This window comes from Odocoileus virginianus, chromosome 15 (genome assembly GCF_023699985.2).
Source record: "Odocoileus virginianus isolate 20LAN1187 ecotype Illinois chromosome 15, Ovbor_1.2, whole genome shotgun sequence".
NCBI lineage: Eukaryota > Metazoa > Chordata > Mammalia > Artiodactyla > Cervidae > Odocoileus > Odocoileus virginianus.
Genome location: NC_069688.1, coordinates 45967145 through 45991659, shown reverse-complemented (window position 1 = coordinate 45991659; position 24515 = coordinate 45967145). Strand labels below are relative to the sequence as shown.

The 24515-nt window shown below is 38.1% G+C and overlaps 1 protein-coding gene across 50 annotated transcripts in view; it reads left to right on the top strand.

The window, feature by feature from the left end:
* RIMS2 (regulating synaptic membrane exocytosis 2) overlaps positions 1-24515 on the top strand; it is a 586561-nt gene that overhangs the window by 537779 nt on the left and 24267 nt on the right. Inside the window, exon 1 of one of the 50 annotated variants that reach the window (XM_020885933.2) lies at positions 20647-21144. The exons of the other annotated variants lie outside the window; for them this stretch is intronic. Within the exon in view, the coding sequence (XP_020741592.1) occupies positions 21009-21144 (136 nt within the window). The 5' untranslated portion in view covers positions 20647-21008. Of the gene's footprint in view, positions 1-20646; positions 21145-24515 lie in introns of those variants that run through there. 50 annotated transcript variants of the gene reach the window in all.

The following is a 24515-nucleotide window of genomic DNA, read 5'->3' as shown; positions in this document are numbered from 1 at the left end:
TTTCTCATTGTTGTGTTAACTTGCTTTTCTCTCATAACTGATGAGTCTGAAAATCTCCATGCACATCAGTCTCCTTGTTTGCTCTTATGCGAACTGTTTCTGACTCATACTCTTTTTTTGGTTGGGGTTACAATCTTTACCATTTTGGTTTTCAAGAGTTTCTGACATTAATTCTATTTTTAGTATAAGATATTACAAAAATTTTCTCCCGATCTTTCATCTGGATGATTTTTTTTCATTATGAATATGATGGGGTAAAATCTGGAAGACTCTAGAACCCCTCAAATCTAGACTCTTAACCACTAGGTAGTATAGGCATAGAGCCTAAAGCCTGTGAGGGTGTTTAAATTGTCTTTTTCAATAGCTACAGTATTTTCCAGACTGCTTAGATTAAATTCCTATAACAGATAGCAATATTTTAAGAGCTTTCTTTTTTCAAATATTATCAAAATGCTCCAGTATTTCACCTTTGTATTTATTTGTTGCATATGATTCCCCTGTAATCTTCAGATACTGTGGTTCCAAAATTCACATTTTGGAGCAAGCAGGCTTTATGCAAAAATTTTCCATAGTTTACCAAAATTGTGAGCAGTTAATATTTCACAAATATTATTGTGTATTATTTATACTTGTATGATTACATACTTTTTCAAAATCTTCATGGTGTTTTGTAATCGATAATTTTTTCTCAAAAACATCTTTATGTTAAGACTGAATGTAAAAATAAATCTTAAAAAGTGTTTCTTAAGCTATTGCTATATATAAAATAGTATGATAGACATAGAGTAAGGACATGAGGGTAAGTGGAAATAAATTCAAATACATAAAACATAACAGTGTTCCTCTTAAAGTTCAGCTGGGCAAATTCACTCATTCATTAGCAAAAATCATTTATTGAATACCTATTACATAGTACAAAAAAATGTCTGACCCATCATAGGTATTCAATGAGTACTTGAATGAGTGAATGAACACAATTATTGCTTTTAACTGTGTAGCAGAGATAGATTCCAGATACTGTGAAATCTCAGAGGTACATTTGCTTCCTCTGAGAATTAGAACTTGTTCCCTGGGACATACCTGAACATATAAATAGAAAATGTCTAGGTAAAGAGAAAAGGTGGGAGGAAAACATTTTAGGCATCCCACCTTCACATGCACGGGTGAGGTAAGAGGTGGCCTGGAGTGTGCGGGGCAGCTCACACAGTCCAGTACTGCTGGAGCTGGGAGTGAGGGGCAGGAAGAAGCGAGATAACGAAGGACAGCAGGGGTGCCATGCAGGCCGAGGGAAGGGAAAGCACTGAGAAGTTTCTCAGCTGAGCATTGACATGGACTAACTTGCTGTTTAAACAAGCTCATCTGGCTTCATAAAAAATAGATTGAAAAGTACTTAGAGTGAAGAGAGAACAATGAATTGTGTACATGCATGCTCAGTCGTGTCCGACTCTTTGTGACCCCAGGGACTGTAGCCTGCCACGCTCCTCTGTCCATGGGATTCTCCAGGCAAGAATACTGGAGCTGGTAGCCAGTTCCTTCTCCAGGGGATCTTCCTGACCCAGGGGTTGAACTCACATCTCCTGTGGCTCCTGAACTGGCGGGCAGACTCTTTTACCACTGAGCAAGTCCAGAACAACAAACTAGGAGTCTTTTATGTAACAGAAGTGAGAGCATGTGATACTGCAAGCTTGGGATGAAGAAGAATCTGCTTCATATTATAGATATTTAGGTCTGAAATAGGACTTGATGATTGACTGGAGATGGATGGGGGTGTGAAGAAAAGGGAGAAGTCAAAGTTGATCCCACTTTTCTGCCTGAGGGACTGAGTGAATGAATGGTCCTGTCACCAGCTAAGAGAGGGAACACAGAATTAGCAAGTTGGACAGAGGAGAGGTGTTGGGGGATGTTCTGATGGGTTTATATCTCTAGAACTTTCAAGTAAAGATATGCAGTAGGCGGTTGAAAAAGAAAAATTCAATAATAATGCAGGTAGACTGTGATAAGCACCCAAAGAGTGAATGAGATAAAGGGACTTCAGAGTAGGAAGGCATTAGTATAGCCCAGGGGTTTCAGAGAGCTGGTGGAATAAAACTGAATCCTGAAGGGTTGGCGGGAGAGAGGCGGGAGGGCCTTCTGAGCAGCACACAGTAGTGGCTTTAACAGGCTCTGACTTTCCAAGGCTGCTGGAACCTGGAGGAAAGAGGCTTGAACTGGCTGGTGCTGGAGATGCTGAAGAGCTGGATCCTCTTGCTGAGCACCCTGACTCACAGTCCAAAGAGTGCTCAAAGAGGGAAGTGACCTGGGACCCACTTGGCAAAAGAAAGCGGGGAGAGGCATGACAGGAGAAATTACCTGGAGACGGCAACATTCAGAGTTGGACTAGAAGTTCTGTCATGATGCTGAGCGTCTAGAGGCTAAGGGAATAAGGAATCCAGTAGCTTCCATGTCTGAGATTAAGGAACAGTCAGAGGAGCACTTAGCTCTGGCACAGCATACAGGAAGCTTTGGATAAGCAGACGAATTCCACACACTACCATCAGTCCCACAGGAAAGAAAATAAGAAATGAGAAGCAGAGGTGTGCTGGGGGCTCAGTAAATAGAGTAGCAAAGTTTGATAAACTGTATGCATCTGGAAAATGAGAGTAAAATTAGAACATTCTTTTGGTTGGAAGCCCTGAACTTCAAGATTGGTAGAATAGATTTTGTCCTGTCAACTCACGGAGGGTTAGTTTGTTATTTTTCTTAATAAGATACTTGGTAATAAATCTATTCTAGGAAAATCAGCCTGGCAAAAATGTTCAGAATGGATTAAAAGAGAGGGACTGGAAGCAGGAATGCCAATGAATGGGTTGTGAAAGATCCAGACACAAGTAAGAACGGCTGGGGCCAGGGCATGGGGACACAAAGCTGAAAAGAAGAAATGCTTACTGTATCTGCTTTTAAATCTGAGTTGGTACCAGCATTAATAGTTGATTTGTCTTAGCCAGTGTGCACTGAAACAAAGTTTTAATCCTAGCATAAGAATGATTTTTGAAATGATTTCAAGAACATAATTAGATATAGTTACTTTGCCCATATATATAGATATGGATATATTCATGCTATAGATTTAGAATCATAAATATATTCTTAAATTTATGAGAATTTCAAAACAGATGGATAGATCAGTGCATCCCAACCCTAATTTAGTAATAACACTCAGGGTTTCTGTATTCTTTTAGAACTATCACAAAATTTTCAAAATAGTCTCAAAATAAACTTTAACTCACTTCAATTTGATATATGTCATTAATGATGTCTCAGAGAAAGATGGCTGTGAAAGCAAGTGAACAACTGAGGGGTATAAAGAATTCAACATCACAGGTGTAAGTGATGATATTGAATTAAGACATTGTAGAAATTCAAGATTTTACATTTCTATTATATTTAATTAACTAGGTAGAAAATGACACAGTTAGTTTTTAACGTATTCAGTGCTTAAAAAATTTGCTTGGCTTCTAGTACTGAATACCTCAGATGATGAGAGTAGGAAACATATGTTCATTTTAGATTTGCTTCCTAGTAAAAGATGTGTTCAGGGCATCCATTTACTTTGGTGGATTGAATAAGTTATAATTGCATTTGGTAGAGCTTTTTAAATATTAAAAAAATGTAATTTGTAAGTAATGATTTGGAATGCTAATGAAGAAAAATCAATTTTAAGAGCCACATCCACAGTAATAGTAGTCAGATGATTCATTCACATTCACCACAGGAGCTGGTATTAGCAGTTTTAATTTTAACCCTTTTCTTTAGCATAACAAAATAAGAATTAGCGTTTGTCTGTTGGTAATGAACAGCTCCTTTATCAGAATTTATGTAAATAAAATAATGTTCTTAGAAGCAAATCAGTGAGCTGGGCCTTGATTGTTGTGGTAGGAATTCAAATAACATTATCAATAAAGTACAGTTTCTGCCCTCAAGAAACTTAAAATTCTTATGTATATAAAAATTGTAGTGATGAGTGTGGGAGTTTTTTGGCAAGTGTGTTTTTTCTGAGACTGTGTAAATAATTTACTTTTGTGTAAACTGAGCAAAATATACACCCTTGGTGTAAAACACCAATTGTTAAAACAGCAGGAGTAATTAGAAAATAACCATTTGATTTATGGAAATTCACTATACAGTTAAACTTTTAAGATACAAAGAGACCTAGCTCATTGGGACATCAAAATTGTACAAAGTGTTTAAAAATTTTAGATCTAAATAATGTTAAGTAAAACTTAACTTTTTAGAAAACAAACGAAAGCTTTTGAAAACACTGTAAAGCTAAAGATTATAGGGCACTTAATTTATCTCAAGGGATTTTATACTACTTTGGTAGGACTGCCATAATAAAATACTACAGATGACATGACTTAAACAACAGGCTTTTATTTTCTCATAGTTCTGAAGACTGGAAGTACTTTCTTCTTGACTTGTAGAGAGCACCCTCTTGCCGCCTATTCACATGGTCCTTTCTCAGTGCACACACATCCCTGTGTCAGTGTGTCCAAATTTCTTCTTATAAGAACACCAATCATGTTGGATTTGACCACTTCATTACAGCCTCATTTTAATGTAATCACCTCTCTAAAGACCTTATCTCCAAATGCAATTACATGCTGACCTACTAGGGGCAGGATGTCAACATATGAATTTTTCGGGAACACAGTTCAGCTGTAACACCTGTGTAGTGCTATTATGTATAAGAGATATGAATCACAATACTTTTTCTTCAATTTACTAGGACCAAGGTTGGTATGAAATGTAAGGGATAGTGTCTCTAAGACTTCCATGACCCTGGAGGTACAGGAGATTGGGAAGCATCTTTTCAAATATTTAGAAATATAATTAATGTAGTGAAATAAAAAGATGCTTGCTCCTTGGAAGAAAAACTGTGACAAACCTAGACAGTGTATTAAAAAGCAGAGACATCACTTTGCTGACAAAGGTCTGTATAGTCAAAGCTATGGTTTTTCCAGTAGTCATGTACGGATGTGAGAGTTGGACTGTAAAAAAGGCTGAGTGCCAAAGAACTGATGCTTTTGAACTGTGGTCTGGAGAAGACTCTTGAGAATCCCTTGAACAAGCAAGGAGATCAAACCAGTCCATCCTAAAGGAGATCAGTACTGAATATTCATTGGAAGGGCTGATGCTGAAGCTCCAATCAACTGATGCAAAGAGCCAACTCGTTAGAAAAGACCATGATGCTGGGAAAGACTGAGGGCAGGAGAAGGGGGCAGCAGAGGGTGAGATGGATGGCATCACTGACTCAGTGAACAAGAGTTTGAGCACGCTCCCGAGTTGGTGAAGGACAGGGAAGCCTGGTATGCTGCAGTCCATGGGGTCGCAAAGAGTCAGACACAACTTAAGCAACTGAACAACAGCAATAAAATAATTGAGTGCCTCATGTCAAGTTGTACTTGCAGACAGAAATTATACAAGAACCTTCTGAAGATATTTTCAGATCTTAAAATTAACTGTCATCCTTCCTAGTCCCCTAATACAAAATTATTTATCAGGTCTAGAAACTATTAAAAAAAAATTGTGTTAGTAACACACCATATTATTATCCAGTTCTTTTGCCAGAAACAAATTAATTTTGGGAATGGAAGTTTACACAGTTTTAATAGCACAAAATGTCATTATGTAATGTATATCTGTTATTATATTCAAAACAATTATATTAGAAAAGGTGTGTGAGAGAGCTTTTAAATAGTAAATTTCTTAAACTGTTATCATGTCTTTTAAATATATTGTGACCCAAAGGCAGAAACCTCTTTAAATGATCAGATGGGTTCTAAGTTAAGAGAGCAACTTTTGACCATGCAGTATCAATTGAATTTTCAATACAAGTTGTACAAGTTTTTTTCATGCAACTAGGAGCTATACTTTTAATTACATGAAATAAATGATTGAAAGACTTCATCTGTTAGGAACTACTTCTGAAGCATTCAGTTCAGACTTGGCCTTTTTGCTTTGGTGATTTATAATAGAGAATAGTTATCACTGCTGCTCATTGAGTAAGGGAAGACGCAAAACCAATAGTTTGAATCTTTTGAATTGCCACTTCCCACATCTTTGAGGTTCTTCCATTGTCAGTACAGCAGGAGTAGTTGATGCGTAAGACCCTCTGCCTTTCACTCCACCCACGTGAAAATGCTGGATAAAACATAGCAAAATCACTTGGGGACATAAATTTATCTTGAATCCATCTGGCCACTTCAATAAAATAAAATCTGAGCAGTTTTCACATATGGACTTATATTAAAATATAAATAAATGTACCATACAGTGTTCCGTATTGTGGACCCGTCTCTGAAGGTATACAATGTTAGGGAGAAATTCTGAATTTCTGTAAATGCTTGTGACACTTTAATAATCTTTGTGATGTTCACATCATAGTCATGTGGTAATGCAAACTACATGATACACTTATATCCTGAAAGTGGAATGAATCACCTTGAGATGACTGCTTTGTCAGGCTTGGTTGAATCAAAACCCCGTCTTGTCTGACATAATGCTGTTAGGTTAATGTGTTATATTTCTGTGTGGCATTCTCCCTCTGCCTCAGAGGAGTGTGTCACAGAGGTTGGTGGTAAATTTCTTAGGTAGTATCTGTGAAATTTGAATATATTAAGAAATATATGCACAGATAGATCTTTAACATACAAGTGCCTGTCTGAAAAACAAGCCTCAACCTCCACTGGTAGAACGCTTCTAGAATACCTGATGTTTTTTAAAAAATTATTTGACCTTTGTTAGTTTTTAGGGGGAAGAAAAAAGCTGTAACAAAGCTGGTACTCAAGAGAACTGTGCCCAGAGAAAAATCTCAGGAGAGGCTTGTTTATCTGTGAGAAAACATACCAGTTCTTTCCTGGGTTTGCCTAGGTAGTTTTAAAAATCACTTATAGCACTGCCTGAAGTTTCACCAATTAGTTAAGCATTTGTTTGAAAATGAAAATATCTCTGAAAGGCAAATATATTTCACCAGTTCCTTTTAATCTTAAAACCAGCCTGAAGGTTGCAATGCTTCAGGAATAGAAGCCTTAATTGGAAGAGCAGAAATACAGAGATAATGATTTGGAATTTATGAACTTCGTTGTTATTGTCGTTCAGTCGCTAAGTTGTGTCCAACTCTTTGTAACCCCATGGACTGCAGCACGCCAGCCCTCCCTGTCCTTCAGTGTTTTCCGGAGTGTGCTCAAATTCATGTCTGTGGAGTCACAGACATATGACTATCTAACCATCCCATCCTCTGCTCCATGCTCACTGTTAATTGAGATGATTCTCACAACAACCTACAAGGACATTATTATTGTATCTCATTTACAGATGAGAAAACTGAAGCATAGAGAGTTTAAGTGATTCTCCGTGGTCATACAGCTAGGAACTGAAAGAGCTAGGGTATATACCCAAGCCTGTCTAATTCCAGAGTTCACACCATTAACCACTGTGCTTTCATGTTTCCTGAGTAAGGAGTGGATGTAGACTGCAAAGGGGGAAGGAGGGTGGAGACTCAGTGCTCCATGGAACAAAGCAGTGAAGTTTCAAATTATTAAAGCTGGAGGTGGGGGCTCTGTGACCATCTGTATTAAACAGTGTGAAGAAGTACATAAAAGTATATAGACATTATCTAACCTCTTTTTAGGAAAGAAATTAAGGGACAGAGAGATTCAATGACTTGCCTAAAGTTACACATTTCTTAAAGAGATACTTAATTGTAGTTTCAGAATAAAAATCAGACTTTGTTTTAACATGAGACTTGAAATGTCTGCCAAGCGCCTAAAAGAAGGGATGACAACTCTACCTTGCAGAGTTTTGAGAGCTTGGCCTGCATGGCCGTTAGTGCTAGACCAAACCATCTTTCCCTTGGGGATAACCACCCGCTTCATCCCACTGTGGAGCTACCGCAGAGGGACTGGCAAGTTTTATTGGAGGGGACAAGAGAGGTGAAATTAAAAAATTTGTAATGTTAAAATTCATTCTAACGAATTCCTAATAGCTATGTAGATGGGATCAAATAATATATTATTAAATTATGAAATGTTAACTATTAATATGCAATATTTCATGGCCTATATCATGGTCCTGAAGTTCTGAGCCTACTGCCACTGTTTTTTGTCATAAGACTGGGGTACTTTCTCATCAGTAAAGCAATTCACTGCATAAATGAGTCACAGGTTCTTCAGGGAGGCAGGTGCAAATTTCAAAATCCTCTCCCAATGAGTTGTTATGTTAAATAATCACCAAGCTGAGATATAGCTGTGAAGAATTCCTGGCCAGAGACACAGTGCATTTCATGAGACCTGGGGAAATGTTTGGTAGGAACTGACTAACCTTTTGATAGCTCCCTTTAAACTGAAGTATAAGAAGCAAGAAGGAAAAGGTCTATTTTAAATTGCAGAATACTTTCTGTAGTGGATATCACTATAACAAAACAAGAAAAATCACTATAGGGAAAGATACTCAGTGATTTTTGGGGTAAATAACAGAAACCAGACACCACATGGATGTCTTACTGGGTAATAAATAAAACCATTTGATATGAAGAAGTTAATAGAATCTTAGAGGGAGGTCAGGCTATATGTTTGTGTTTTATGTAATTGCAGTGGAAAGACAATGATGTATTTTTAGAAGGGTAGTGACGTGACCCAACATAATTTTTAAAATATAATCCTGGCTGCTTTATGAATAATATCTGGATGGTAAGAGTGAAAATGGCTTGCAATAGGATTAGAGAAATGGGTGGATATGAGATCTATTTTAAAGATAGAATCAATAGAATTTGGTGATGACTGGATGATAGAGACATACAGTATGGGAAAGTAAGGAATAAAACAGGATGTCCAAATTTCTGGTTTGAGCAACCATTTGGCTGATGATGTCAATTTATTTAGAGAGGGATGATAAGAAAAGAAGCAAGTATAATGAGAGAAGGTGGCCCAGGATGTGTTAAAGATGTTAAAGGTAGAAATTTGATAGAAAAGATGAAGTTAACCATGAGGGTTGATGAGGAGATGCCAGGAATATGAGAGTAAAACTCTAAGAATATAATGGAATTCAAGAGAAGATAATGCTTTCAGACCAGAAGAGTGGTAGAATGCTGCTCTTAGATTTATTTTTGATTCCTTATATTTTTGTTAGTTTATTCTTTCTGAGTCATTTGTGCCTCCACAGTTTAATGCACATGTGTGTGTGTAATAACCAAAGTAATTTATTCTCAGATTTCCCCTTTGGTTCTGTGTTCTTGTGCTGTGTGCTATGCTTTGCTGCTCAGTCATGTCTGACTCTTCGCGACCCCATGGACTGTAGCCCGCCAGGCTCCTCTGTCCGTGGGATTCTCCAGGCAAGAACACTGGAGTGGGTTGCCATGCCCTCCTCCTGGGGATCTTCCCAACCCAGGCATCGAACCCAGGTCTCCCACATTGCAGGCAGATTCTTTATCATCTGAGCCACCAGGGAAGCTGTGTTCTTATTGAATACTGTGCTTTTCCAAACTTGTATTTTAGAATGTGGTAGTAATTTTTAAAATTAATGTCTTATGATCTTGAAAGTGTAGCATTACTATAGTCAAAACAGGAGCACTTAAGCTGTCTTTGTTTTGCTTTGGTGCTCATATGTTAAAAGCTTTTGAGCTGCATACACATGTTCCAGATACATGCTAATGTATGATGTTAGTCTTTATTTTTAATTGCATAGCATTACTTGACCAGTTCCCTTAGCTTTTCTATATTTATCAGTTGAAAAATAATAAATGAGTGAAATGAGTAGCTTTAATCAATGGTTAGTAAATGATACTGTTTACTACTTTTAAATGCTTAGCACTGTACATGCATGTGGTGGCAGTCAATAGATATTTGTTTAATACTGTTTAATATTGAATGGTTGAGTGGTCAATTAGTTCTCCTAGGCTAACAATCAGTTGTCTTTGTTAAACCTTTTCAAATATATCTTTTAATAGGAACATACTCATTAACCCTTGACATATATTTTTGTGAACAATTATTCATGTGCAGAAATGTAAAAAAAGTTTTAAACCTATAGTTGAACTGCCCAGGCTTCACCAGATCCTATCACTAATGGATTTATAAGCTTTGTCTTCCTTATGCTTTAGCACACGTGAAATGGGGACTAGCAGTGCCAAGTTACTTAGATATGTTTTAGACATGAATGTATAGATTTTGGAAAACAATACTTGAGAGAAAGTCACTGTATGAAAGAAAAGTATTATGCATTAGACAAACATAATATGGAAAACTTGGGGAAAACTACACCATGGGAAAAATGTTCGGAAGCTGAGCATTTGGAACTGCATATGGAGTTTTCAGTAAACTAAAGTAATTATTCTGTTTCTTGAATTGTCCCTTAAAAATTGGAACCAATTATTTTCTTTTATACTAGATGATGTTAGTAAACTCAAGGAGTATGTAGGGGCTGGCTCCCTCTAAAATGACTGAAAGAATGAGTTCTAATAAGTGTTTAACTTGAAACTTATTAAAATTCTAAGCAGTAGTCCACAAATGGAACACAAACAATGAATGGAGGCCAGTACAAATAAGACATTTACAGGAAAAGTTTTTATAGAGATTCTTATAGTAGTTTTGACAGACCATCAGCAATTGTTTCATTGTCATTAATTTCTTAAACTGGTGCACACTCAGAACATTACAGAAAACATAATTTAGAGAATTTCTCTTATAATTATTCTGATCATTATAGTGAGAAATATATGTTGATAATAGATTCTCATAGAGCTGTTTAGTCTCCAATGTTGTTTTACATTTTTCTCAACATACTCCGCTATGGAAAAAAACTATGATCTTTCGCTCTCATGAGACCTTGTATCAAAAGGAGTACTGTAATGTATGGAGACCAAAAGGACCTTCATTTTATAGGGGGACATTACTATCCTGTCATTTATGTCAGAAGTTCATCTGCAGGGAGGTGTAAGCAAAGGAGACACAGTGTGGTAAGCCTGGGGTAGTCACAGGGTCAGAGTAATAATGAGAGAGGTTGAGAGTAAAGCTGGGATAAGACTTTGGATGCAGATGGGCCACAGGCCTAAGAGTAAGGGGGTGATTGGAGCTCTGGTTCTGCAAGGTACAGGAGCAGACTGTGTCTTACAATGTTGACAAAGGGCTGTTCATTCATGCTGTGACTTTCCATTTACTTCCCAGTACTGGAGTTCTATTGACAAGCACCATCTAAGTGGTTATAGAAACCAGAAAACGTACCCTTTGTCAGCTCATCTTAACCTATAATCTGAAATTGAGTACAAAAATGAATCGTTTTTAATAAATGAAAGTAGAAATAGTACCAAAAATGTTGTATGTGTTTAAAATTGCAGTTACCTTGAATTGTGATAAAATATGTAATAATTACATTTTTTAAGATCACTGTCCTTGAAAATGTATCATTTGGTGTTTATTCAGATACAGTACAAGATTTATTAAGACATAAAGTTTGTTTTTTTGCTTCATCCAGAGAATCCATAAAATCCTGCCTTCGTAGTGTGAAGTAGTGTGAAATAGTGTTACTTGAAATGAAATTAATAGTTTATAACAGTGAATTATGAAGCAATGCCTTTTTTCTAGATGTTAGATCAAATGACAGATAATCACACAGAAAAAGTAACGCAGAACAGAAAATAAAGGAACTCAAAAATTCTACACCACTTTTTCTATGTTCAAATGTTGATAAATGGTGGCTAGACTACAAATAAACATTTTTGGAAAGGCTTTTTGAATGATGTTGCCAATTTAAATATATATGTGTATATATGCATGCGTGCATGCTAAGTAGCTTCAGTGGTGTCCAGCTCTTTGTGACCCTACGGACCATAGCCTGCTGGGTGCCTCAGTCCATGGGATTCTCTAGGCAAGAATACTGGAGTGGGTTGCCATGCCCTCCTCCAGGTGATCTTCCCGACCCAGGGATCAAACCCACATCTCTTACTTCTCCTGCATTGGCAGTTGGGTTCTTTACAACTGGCGCCACCTGGGGAGCCCCATGTGTGTGTGTGTATATATGCATATTTAGTGTTGTTTAGGCTGTTAATCGAGACTTTTGGGTCCTCTCTGGAAGTCTTTTCTCAGTTTGGTGTCAAGTATGGGAAAGGAGGCTGAGATCTGAAACAGTACTCCATTAGGTTGAGTTACAGAAAGAGTTGCCAAGCAGAAGAATCCAAGTTATAAAGCAGTGGTCAAGGAATCACAGAATATTCCTGTAACTGGAACACATACTGATTTGCCTCTTTATAATTACTTGTATCTCAGATAATTTCTGTATGACACCACAAATTTATCTCTTCCTGAGGCCTCTGTCTTGTTAGATCTGAGCTTCTTACCTTATTTTGGGAGTATAACTAAAGCATATTAGATAGAACCATTTTGAATTGGATTTTAGGAGCAAAACATGTTTCATCTATATTGTTACTTCCTATTATGAAATTTCATATCAACAAGACAGACGAACTGTTACTTTCAAGGTGTCTGTAACACTGAGTGCCTTAAATGGGAGTCAGCTGGTGATGAGTTGCTTAGTTTGGTTCCCACGTTGGCCACTTTGCACACAGTCTGAACTGTTTACCTAATGTCCTAGAGCTCTGAATAGAACTTCCTTCAGGCAGCAATTCACTTATGCACAATCTAGGTGATGTTTGACCTGAATCTGTATACCATGAATGTTTTTCACGGGCTTTTCTTTTTCTTGCAATATACTATTTAAAATCTTGCAATTTTAATACTTTAAGAGACTCTTCATCTTCTTTACTGCCTTTGATTTTTAACAACTTTAAGTAACTTTGTTATAGATTTTATGCCTTAATATGTAATGAAAAACAAAATGCCTATTTAAAAAGTCAACCAGACAGTTAAGCCAAATTTCTGTGAAAGATGTTCCATTTTCCATTTTTATGTCAGCATGGTATCAACAGTTTAAACAGTGTATAACCGCTGATGTACAATCAATGTACAATTCGGTTAAACTGAATGGTAATCAGAAGCCTTTTCTCTTATGTATGTTGAAATAAATAAGTGAAGCTTTAGCCAATAAAGAAAAAGAAGAAACATGAATAGGAATTAGACTTAATTAAGAGAATCCCTCTATTTTCCATGCATACCTAATATTATTCTCATCACACTGTGGTTAAGAAATAAATGAGTAATGAGTAAGTGAATAGTGAATGAATAAAAAATGAATAAAGCAGTGTAAATGCACACAGTTTATAAATATTGTATGGTTATTGGCATTGGACCTGAAATGTACATAAAATTCTTAAATCTTGCTGTGTATTTGTGCAGAATGTTTATACTTACAAAATCTTGATGCTGTTGATCTCATAATGATATAAGAAGTAGCTAAATGATGTTCATCTAGAATCTCAAGGTTTATAAGAAATATTTCTTCTTTTCTCTCAAATGTTTGAGAATGTTACTATGAAGACTGTTTAAATTTATCACAGAGCCAGAGCATTGGTTGGAATAATGAAGAGAATACTGGCATAGGAAGTTTCTCAACCTTGGAAGCCATCCTTGCCATAACCACTCTCTTAAAGGACTGTATGCACACACACACATATATGTATGGACTCTGAGAACTGGGGTTTTTTAATTTAATTTTCATTTTATATTGGAATGTAGTTGATTTACAGTGTTGTATTAGTTTCAGGCGTACAGCAAAGTGATTCAGATATAGTGCCCTGTATCTATTCTTTTTCAGATTCTTGTCCCATCTAGGTTATTACATAGTACTGAGTAGAGTTCCCTGTGCTGTAGAGTAGGTCCTTGTTGGTTATCTATTTTATATATAGTAGTGTGTCTATGTTAATTCCAAACTCCTAATTTTGGGAAATTCCCTCTTCCTTTCCTCTTTGATAATACTGTTTGTTTTCTAAGTCTATGAGCCTGTTTCTGTTTTGTTAATAAGTTCATTTATACAATTTTTTAGATTTCACACATAAGTGATATTCTATGATATTGTCTTGCTCTCTTTGACTTAATTCACTCAGTATGTTGATTTCCAGGTTTATCCATGTTGCTTCAAGGGGCATTATTTCATTCTTTTATGTCTGAGTATTATTCCATTGTATGTATATACTACTGTCCATTCCTCTGTCAGTGGACATTTAAGCTGTTTCCATGTCTTAGATATTGTAAACAGTGCTGCAGTAGACATTGGGGTGCACGTTATCTTTTTGAATTATGGTCTCCTCCAAATATATGCCCAAGAGTAGGATTGCTGGTTCATATGTTAGTTTTTTAAGGAACTCTATACTATTCTCCATAGTGGCTGCACTGATTGGCATTCTCATCAATAGTGTCGTTGGGTTCCCTTTTCTCCACACCCTCTCCAGCATTTGTTGTTTGTAGACTTTTTGATGATGGCCATTCTGACTGGTTGGAGAAGGAAATGGCAACCCACTCCAGTATTCTTGCCTAGAGAATCTGTGGACAGAGGGGCCTGGTGGGCTGCTGTCCATAGGGTCACACAGAGTCGGGCACAACTGAAATAGCAGCAGCATCCTGACCCGTATGAGGTGATACCTCATTGTAGTTTTGATTTGCACTTCTCTAACACTGAGTGACGTTGAACATCTTTTCATGTGCTTTTTGGCCATCTGTATGTCTTCTTTGGAGAAATGTCTATTTAGATCTTCTGCCTAATTTTTGATTGGATTGTTTGTTTTCTTGATATTGGAGCTGCATGAGCTGTTTGTATATTTTGGAGATTAATCCCTTGTCAGTCACATTGTTTGCAAATATTTTGAGAGATGGTTTTTAATAAAACAAACCAAAATGTATCCACAAATATTCCTATTTAGTATAGGATTATTTGCTGTAATAGAGAGGAATGGTCCAAAGTGGCAAAGGTAATTGAAATCTATTGTGAAGACTGAGGTAGAGATGAATTCCTATATTATCAAGAGCAAAGGTATAGCAAGAAGAAAAAGGTTAGTTCAGTCTGCAATGTGGCTTTATACCTATCCTGAGCAATTCCTATCTCTTTTAACAACCAGCCGTTTCTGGGATGACTGAATACACCAAATAGTGATGGAGTAGCAATAAGAGTTCTATTTAGATGTCTTTTTAGCATGTGCACTTCTGGGCCTTAGTACTTGTTTTTCCCCTACTTTCCAGAATGACTTACTTCTTCTTTCCTGTCCTTTATTAGTAGTTTGCATTCTCATCATCATTGCCTACATCATTTATAGTGTAGAAAAGAGCAAGTCTGCCAACTGCACAACTATGTTCCCAGTTGAACTAATCCATGGTCTAGACACTATGTAACTACTTCACATAATAACCTCTTTATGCATTCACTTCAGTGACCAAGCTTCTATTTCAGTAGTAAGCTAATTTAACACTCTTTAAAATTTTGGTGATTTTTTTTGGAGAAACTATTATAAAAAATGATATATATAAAAATGTTCAGTTCAGTTCAGTCACTCAGTTGTGTCCGACTATTTGCGACCCCATGAATTGCAGCATGCCAGGCTTCCCTGTCCATCACCAACTCCCAGAGTTTACTCAAACCCATGCCCATCGAGTCGGTGATGCCATCCAGCCATCTCATCCTCTGTCGTCCCCTTCTCCTCCTGCCCCCAATCCCTCCTAGCATCAGGGTCTTTTCCAATGAGTCAACTCTTCGCATGAGATGGCCAAAGTATTGGAGTTTCAGCTTCAGCATCAGTCCTTCCAATGAACACCCAGGACTGATGTCCTTTAGGATGGACTGGTTGGATCTCCTTGTAGTCCAAGGGACTCTCAAGAGTCTTCTTCAACACCACAGTTCAAAAGCATCCATTTTTAAGTGCTCAGCTTTCTTCACAGTCCAACTCTCACATCCGTACATTACCACTGGAAAAACCATCGCCTTGACTAGACGGACCTTTGTAATGTCTCTGCTTTTTAATATGCTATCTAGGTTGGTCATAAGTTTCCTTCCAAGGAGTAAGCGTTTTTTAATTTCATGGCTGCAATCACCATCTGCAGTGATTTTGGAGCCCAAAAAAATAAAGTCTGACACAGTTTCCAGTGTTTCCCCACCTATTTACCATGATGATGGGACCAGATGCCATGATCTTAGTTTTCTGAATGTTGAGCTTTAAGCCAACTTTTTCACTCTCCTCTTTCACTTTCATCAAGAGGCTTTTTAGTTCCTCTTCACTTTCTGCCATAAGGGTGGTGTCATCTGCATATCTGAGGTTATTGATATTTCTCCCGGCAATCAATATAATAATAAATATATAAAATAAATGACATGTAACTTTCTGGTCCCATTAGAATTGAGTGGAAATACATATGTTGTTGTTGTTGTTGTTGTCGTTGTCTTCGTAGCTAAGTGGTGTCCAACTCTTTGCAACCCCATGCAATGTAGCACACCAGGGTCCTCTGTCCTCCACTATCTCCTGGAGTTTGCTCAAATTCATGTCCATTGAGTTGGTGATACTATACAACCATCTCATTCTCTGCTGCCCTCTTTTTTGCCTTCAGTCTTTACGAGCATTGGCATCTTTTCCTTTGAGTTGACTCTGCATCAGATGACCAAAGTATTGGTGCTCCAGTTTCAGCAACTGTTCTTTCAATGAATATTCAGGGTTTATATGGCTATGTAATAGTAATATGTTTTGATTAAAAGGGCAAATGTGGTTTTAATATTAGTATATAGTTAGAAGAAACATTATAACTTTAAATATATTTTTTCACTATTTATTTTGAACCAAATAATTTACTACATAGTTTGTATTGTACCTATCATCTCTGTTTTGCATGTTTCATCTGTGTTTAAGTATATGTAAGACACCTGTGATGTAGTATACAGGGCATTGAACCTCAATATTATTGAGCATTAACTCATCTATAAAGAAGAAATAATGATGACACTCAGGATTAATGTAAGAATTAAGTGGCATAATTGGTGTGATGTTTCATATTCATCAAATAGAATGCCATGATATTACATGCAAGCTATATCAATCTATATATCTTTTCTTTAGAAATATAATTTTCATATATAATGGTGGTATTGTTTTCAAGGCCAGAATTTGCTTTTAGAAAGTAATTAGTATATAAATTTGTGACTCACTTTTTCTCTGATTAAGAGAGTTTCTCTGAGTAAGAAAGTTATACGTAGAGTATAAATAATTTGAATACTAGATTATAATGATTCTGAAATTAGGTTTAGTTTTACATAATGAAACAATGTAGTAGCCCATCATTTGAAAACTACATCCAAAGCCATTTGAATGTCCTTTCTGGTATGGAGGAAATGATATTTCCAATCTTTCATCAGTAGTTTATTTTTTATGTAAATTTAAAATTCCTTTGGGGTTGGTAGTACATATTATCAGAATGGGATAAGGAATAATAAATCAACTTTTAAAAACATATAAACCAGAAATATTATTTATATAATATTTATTATATACAAAAACATTTAAGTGTAGGACCAAAACAGAGGAATTATACATTTTCTCAGTAAGTTCCATGTATTCCACATGTTATCATTCAAGACTAGAGGTCCCTGGCGATTATTGCTTGTCTCTCTGATACTTGTGTGCCAATGATCTTCTTTCTCCTTGATGCTTGCTTCCCTGAAATAAGGTGGTTTTCTTCTTTCTACTTCCTGTTTCTCCTTGTGCCATTTTCTATCACTTATTTATAGCTCTCTAATCCCAACTATAGGGAAAATGATCAAAAAGCTTCCCAGGACAACTTTGTTCTGACTCTTCAAGAGAGAAGTGATGCTCTTGAAGAAACAGATGCATCTGGGCTATTCCAGACTAAACTCTTCTTGGCGCATTCATTGTTCAGTCACTCAGTCCTGTCTGACTCTTTGCAACCCCATGGACTGTTACACCAGGCTTTCCTGTCCTTCACTATCTTCCAGAGTTTGCTCAAACTCATGTCCATTGAGTTGGTGATACCATCCAGCCATCTCTTCCTCTGTGGTCCCCTTCTCCTCCTACCTTCTATCTTTCCTAGCATTATGGTCTTTTCCAATGAGTCAGCTCTTTGCATCAGATGGCCTAAGTATTGGAGCTTCAGCTTCAGCATCTTGGAGCATAAAGCCAGGTTATTAACGTAGAGAAGGCAGGACCCAAGCAACTCGGGTATGACCACTGATCCAGGTCTTAGATTTCCTATCACCATGGTGTCACTGGTAGGAACCCAAGATAACCCCCTTCCTAAATGACTTTCAACTCTCATTTTGATGTCTTGGATACCAAAATAAAGCTTTTCCACCCTTGGCCAATTTATTTTCCTAGGATTTTCCTACTTAGTACCTCTTCCTTGAAACTTTTCTCTTGATCACAACTTAGTACACACATGTAAACACACAAACACACAAAAATGCACACATATTCATGACCTAATACTGCCGTTGTTACAATAACTAGTTTGTATTAGTCACTGCACTCTGATTTTATTTTTTAGAATGTGGCTCATTCTAATAATAAGTTATTTTTGTGATTCACCAAAAATTTGTGACCCACGGTCTTAAAAAATACATTAGATGACTTTCAATAGTCCTTTCAGTTTCCAAAATGCTATGACTCTCTTTATTCTTCTAATGAAAATTTCATTTATTAAAAACATTTCTATCTCTGAATAAAAGCAATATGGTGTGAGAAAATACTCATAGAGTTCCTAGTTTTATCAGTGTTCTGTTGAAACGCTGGTATTTTAGGAAGGTGAATAATGAATAGGAAATTGAACTAAGAGAGTAGCAGGAAGGACAAAAAAAGTCTGTCAGAAAAACAGAAGCAAGAAACCTGGCTAATCCTGTCTGTGTGCTGTGCTTAGTCGCTCAGTTGTGTCTGACTCTGCGACCCCATGGGCTGTAGATCGCCAGGTTCCTCTGTCCACGGGGATTCTCCAGGCAAGAATGCTGGAGTGGGTTGCCATGCCCTCCTCCAGGGGATCTTCCCAACCCAGGGATCGAACCCAGGTCTCCCACATTGCAGGCAGATTCTTTACCATCTGAGCCACCAGGGAAGCCTGATCCTAAGTGTAAGCAACAAAAGGTTGTTATTATGTGATAGCACTCTTAATTGTCCTGGAAGCTTCCTAATTTTTAGAAAGATTTGAGAGGGTTATTATATAAGTGCATTGTTTTGTACTCTCTAAATTGTGATGTGCTATAGCCAAAGTTGTTCCCATACCCCTGTGTAATCTGTCCTTTCTCTGTCTCATCTTTCTGACCTCCATTCCTTCCTGCTCACTCCACTCCAGCCACCCTCGCCTCTTTGCTATTCTGTGGACACATGAGGACATCATATCTTAGGGTGCTTGTCCTGGAGGCTCTCTCTGCCTCAAACTAACCCTCTCCCTCACATATCCAAATGGCTTACTTTCTCAGCTTCTTTATACCTCTATTCAGAATGTCACTTTGTCAATGATATCCACCCTGACAGCTATTTTTTGAATTGCAGACTGTCCTATACCCCTTATTTTTTTTGCCATTTTCACTTATCCCCCATTAAACACTATATAATTTACTGATTTTTGTGTCTTTCCCCCATACTCGATTATAAGCTCTATGAGAGCAAGGATTTCTATCTGCTTGGATCACTATATGCCCTAAGTATTTACAAGGTACCTGACATCACTAGGAGCTCAATTACTATTAATTGAATGAGTGTTTGTATTTCCCAGTATATCAAGCAAAGAACTTGTACATATGTAGTAATCAGGAAATACTTATGGTATGAAAGAACCATTTTAGATTGCATAATTTACATTTTACAATCACTTTTGAAATCCCCTGAAACACACAGACAGCAATCAAGCTGTGACATGGTTAGGTCTGGAATCATTGTTCCCTGACTTCCCAGCTGCCTAGATGGGGAACTGAGAGGTCAACGGGCTTGTCTAAGGTTACAAAAAGTAGGACAGTCTTTTGCCTTCTCCTAAAATGGAATTACAGTTGGTTTATGTTCTAGAATAGAGATCTGCGATTTGCAGAATGGGATGTTCTTTCACTTACACACTGTTGTTTCCGGTATGTCTGTGTTGCTTCCAGATTTATGTTAAGAGGATGTTACCTTTGAAAGCTTAACAGTGCTCATTGTCATTCTTAGCAACAATAGGTAGCAGATTAATTGGGGGGGGGCATTAAAAATTCCTAAAATTAAAGCAAAATTGATAAAGATCACAGTCCATTTTTAGTGTTGATTCTTTTTCAGGCTTTTGACTTTTTTAAAAACCTTTTTTACCTTCTGTTGACTTTTTATCTTTTTAATAAAGAAAGAAGGTAAAAGAGAAAGCTAATTGTAGGCTTTTATGGAACCTGTTGAAAATTGGGGAGCCTTTGTTTTATGATTTGGAGAAAATTTCGGTATGCCCTGCCTATGCTTGAGGAGCGTTAATAAATTTTAAGCGAGACCGAGGAGAGGGAAAGTTGCTACCAGAAATTTGAGATTATACCCATCTGCGATGCCTAACCTATTACATCTACTTAACGACCTTCCTCTGGCGTTCATCATGCGGGTCGGGGCCGGGGGAGAGAAGCGGAAACAGCTGGAGCTCGTGGGGGTCGTAGTTGTCCCGAACGCGAGGGGCGCGCCGAGCCGCCAGCCCTCCGAGGTGCCGCCGCCTCCCCCTCCGGCTGCTGATTGGCGGGGACCTCAGCATCAGCAGCATCTCCCGGAGAGGGGAGGGCGCCAAGACTGAGTCGCAGCCACAGCCTCCGGGAACCTCAGCTCCCTCCCGGCGAGACCTCGGACTTTCCCAGCGAGCAACCGCGTCCCGCTCGCCACCGCCTGGACCCCCTCCTTTTACCCGCCTCCCCCCGCCCCCCCAAAAAGTGGAGACCCCCGGCAGCCAAGAAAGCCACGTCTGGTCCGGACCGGCTCAGGGAGGCAGGGGCCAGTTCCCCGGGGTCCCGCGGCACCATCGCGGCCCTCGAAGCGCTGCGGTCTCCGCGCCCCAACCGCCAAGACGCCTCGTATCTTATACCGCGGGAAGAGCGGGTCTTCGTCCAAGATGGGCCGGCAGGGCTTGGGGGGCGCCGGCGCCGCGGGGCGCTCCATGCAGCGCTCGCAGAGCCGGAGCAGCCTCTCCGCCTCCTTCGAGGCGCTGGCCGGCTACTTCCCCTGCATGAACCCCCTGGAGGAAGAAGGTGAGGCTGTAGTTGGGGGTTCAGCCTGCACATCTCCCGTCTCGGGAAGTCGATGGTTGGAGGACTGGCAGGGTTGGAGAACTCCAGGTAGCAGTGTTCCTACCCTCTCCTCTAGGGTCTGTGACTGGGGCCAGAGACCCCCAGGGCGCCGGCCGGCCGAGGAGTTCTGTTGATTGGCGGTTTGGAGAGCTCCACAGGCGCTGACTTGGGAAGCGGTTTTCCTAATGGAGTTGACTTCAACAGTGCTTGAGAGTTGGATGGGGATGGGGTGGGTGGCAGGGTGGCCCTATTGGGTGCACCCCACTTGGTCTTGTTTCCGTTTCCTCCCGCCGTCTTGGTATTAGCATTTGATTTCGGGGACAGAAATAATCAAAAAGTAAAGGGGAAAGCAGTAGCAGAGCTTTGAAACAGGATCCGAATGAGGAGAGAGGGTAATACAATGGACAGGTCAAAGGTTGACAGTACAAAAGGCTGCTTTGTGCTGTGGGCACGTGGAACTTCTTGGCAGGCACAATACTATGAATCTGACCATTGGTTGTCAATCTCTGATGTTTGAGTGATGTCCTTTTAATTAAGCTAATGAGAAAAACAGATGAGGGGGACTCACTTTTAAACTTTTCACCAAGTGACTTGAAGTCCTTCATAAAGTTTTCAATAACACCACACACGTTTTCTTTGTGAAAAACTTTCCTAAATCAACAACTAATACTAGAAACATAATTTGTAAATCAAAGTAAGAATTGGCTGCTAAAAATAGTGTCCCAACATTTGCAATGCCATTATCAATTTATTGATAAGCTAGTTGTAAACTGTTCATCTTTGCACATATACCAGGGTAGATTTGTTATCATTGTCATATTACCTTTATTTTAGGATTTACTTTGCTTTTATTCTGTGACAGTCAATGACTTCTTATTTGGAAATCTGTAGTGAACCCTGATTTGAAAGAAATTACCTGCTCTGAGAAGAGGTAGAAATAATTTTTTTCCCTATTTCTCCCAGTGGAGGACAGGAGGTGGAAAATGGCTGATTAAAAATACATAAATGTTCTTCAGAATAACCTGCTAGTTATTGCTGTCTAGGTTTCTTCTAGCTTATTGTTGCAGTATCAGTTTTCATTAGATTAATACAGGTTTAATGGTAGGGTACTACTTCCCTGTATATTTAATTTTCATACTAATCTTTTACTGTTCTTGTACATTTATGTTTTACTTGTTTTCTGTTATTAAATTATTAGCATTTCAGGAGATATAAACAAGTCAAGAAATTAGAAAATCAAATTGGGTAAAGGAATGATCATAATTGTAGCTAAAACTTTCAATATTTGTTATTAGCCAGGCACTATTCTAGAAACCTGACATTCACTTACTCTTTTAGGCCCACAGCAGTCTTATGAGACAGTGCTTTTATTATCCGCACTTAACAAATGAGGAAACCTAGGCAGAGAGATTCAGAAGCTTGCCCAAGGTCACCCAAATAGTAGGTAGTAGTCAGCATATAAACCCAGACAGTCAACCACACAACCTGTTCACCCAAACCAAGCTATACGAGTTTATTATTTGCATACACTTGGCCACAATCACATACCTAGTAAGTGTTGAAACTAGCACTCAAACTCGGTCAAGATACATATTTAAATAAGACACATTGTTATAAACTCATTTCTCAATTTGAATTTTTACACCAAGTCTTCAGTCTTGACTTTGCTTCAGGTAAGCATCATCATTTTTTCTTAAGTAGTAGCTAGAATTATTGGATTTACAAAATATCATCCTAAAAGCCTTTTTGAGACAAAAAATAAACTTATGTAAATGAAATTTTTTAAACATTTTAAATACATTGACTTAACCTTGACTCTTACAGACTAATCCCAAAGAAAATTCCTACATCTACACATGGGAAACTGGAACAGATTTCTGTCCTATATGGTTTCTTGAGTTGCCAAGACAAAATGTTCCATAAAGAAGCCAACATTTTTAAAATGAAACATATAGTTCTCTGCAAGTAACCAGAGAGGAGGCACTTCCCATAAATTAGAGGTCTTTCCACTGGGTTATAGTCATTTTACTGCCAAGAGAAGAAATCCTAACTTTCTTCTTTGATTCTGCTATACTCCTACCGCCCTTAAAAGTGCTGAGATTGTTGAGGGTTTTTCAATATGCCCTGAAGAGTTATAAAAGTTAGAAATCACTGGCCTGGAGTGGTGCTTCTCTGCAGTTTTTTTCTCTTGAGACACCTCCACAGGACACATAAATTTCATGTGGGATAACATACTCTCATAAGCTTACTCAGGACCAAGTTATTATAGCCATAAGTGTGAAACCATACTAATTTATAAAGAAAACCCATCACAACAGATGAGTTTCAAAGAGAGCAGTGGTCTACCAGCCAGTGTGGTTTAACTAAAGTAATCAGTCGCTGGGTTGGAAAGATCTCCCAGAGAAGGGAATGGCTACCCACTCCTGTATTATTGCCTGGAGAATTCCATGGACAGAGAAGCCCGGCAGGCTACAGTCCTTGAGATCACAGAGAGTCAGATACGACTGAGCGACTACATTTTCACTTCTTTCAGTTGATCATTTCAGTAGTCAGTCTGATTTTAAAGCTAATCTCTCTCTCTCTTTTTTTTTTTTTTTGGTCTTTTCAGAAATAGTGCAACAGCTAACTAATCTCAAATGTACTCTGCCTTCCAATTCCATATTCTCATTTCTCTCTTGGACAGCACATCCAGGCGTTATCATTTTACTAAAGAAGTACTGAGACGTTTAGTGAGAGACTATGTTCTGTTTACTCGTTCATTCATTCAGAAATATTTACTGAGGCTCTGAGATGGTGTTAGTCACTGTGGTAGTCCCTAATTAGCTGAATATGCTTCCTACCGTCATAGAACTCACAGTATAATGGAGATAGATATTAATAGGAAATAGCTGTGTAATTAAAACTGTGACAAGGCTTAGGAAGGCAAAGTAGAGTGTAGTAAGATGATAAGAAAGCCTAACTGAGGATTTACAGAAACGGTATCCTGAGAAAGTGAGGGTTAAACATGGGTTCACGCATCAGTGATAACTCCCAGTGCCTCTTACATACCTTTGAGAGCAGTTTGCCCAGAGTCCACAGCCAGTAAGTGGAGCTGGGATCAAAACCCATAATCTGGCTCTGAAGTTTATAGTCCCAACTATGCTGTGTATTTTTTCTTCATTATTTTACTGCATTTCCTTGCAACATACTGTTTTGAAAATCAAGCACAACAATTATGGTGGTTACCATTTATTGACACCTTCTCGTTTGCCACATTCCTTTGATTTCATGATAATTCTTCAAGGAACTTATTATTATTATCAGTTTACACATGTGAAAACTTGGCCACAGAT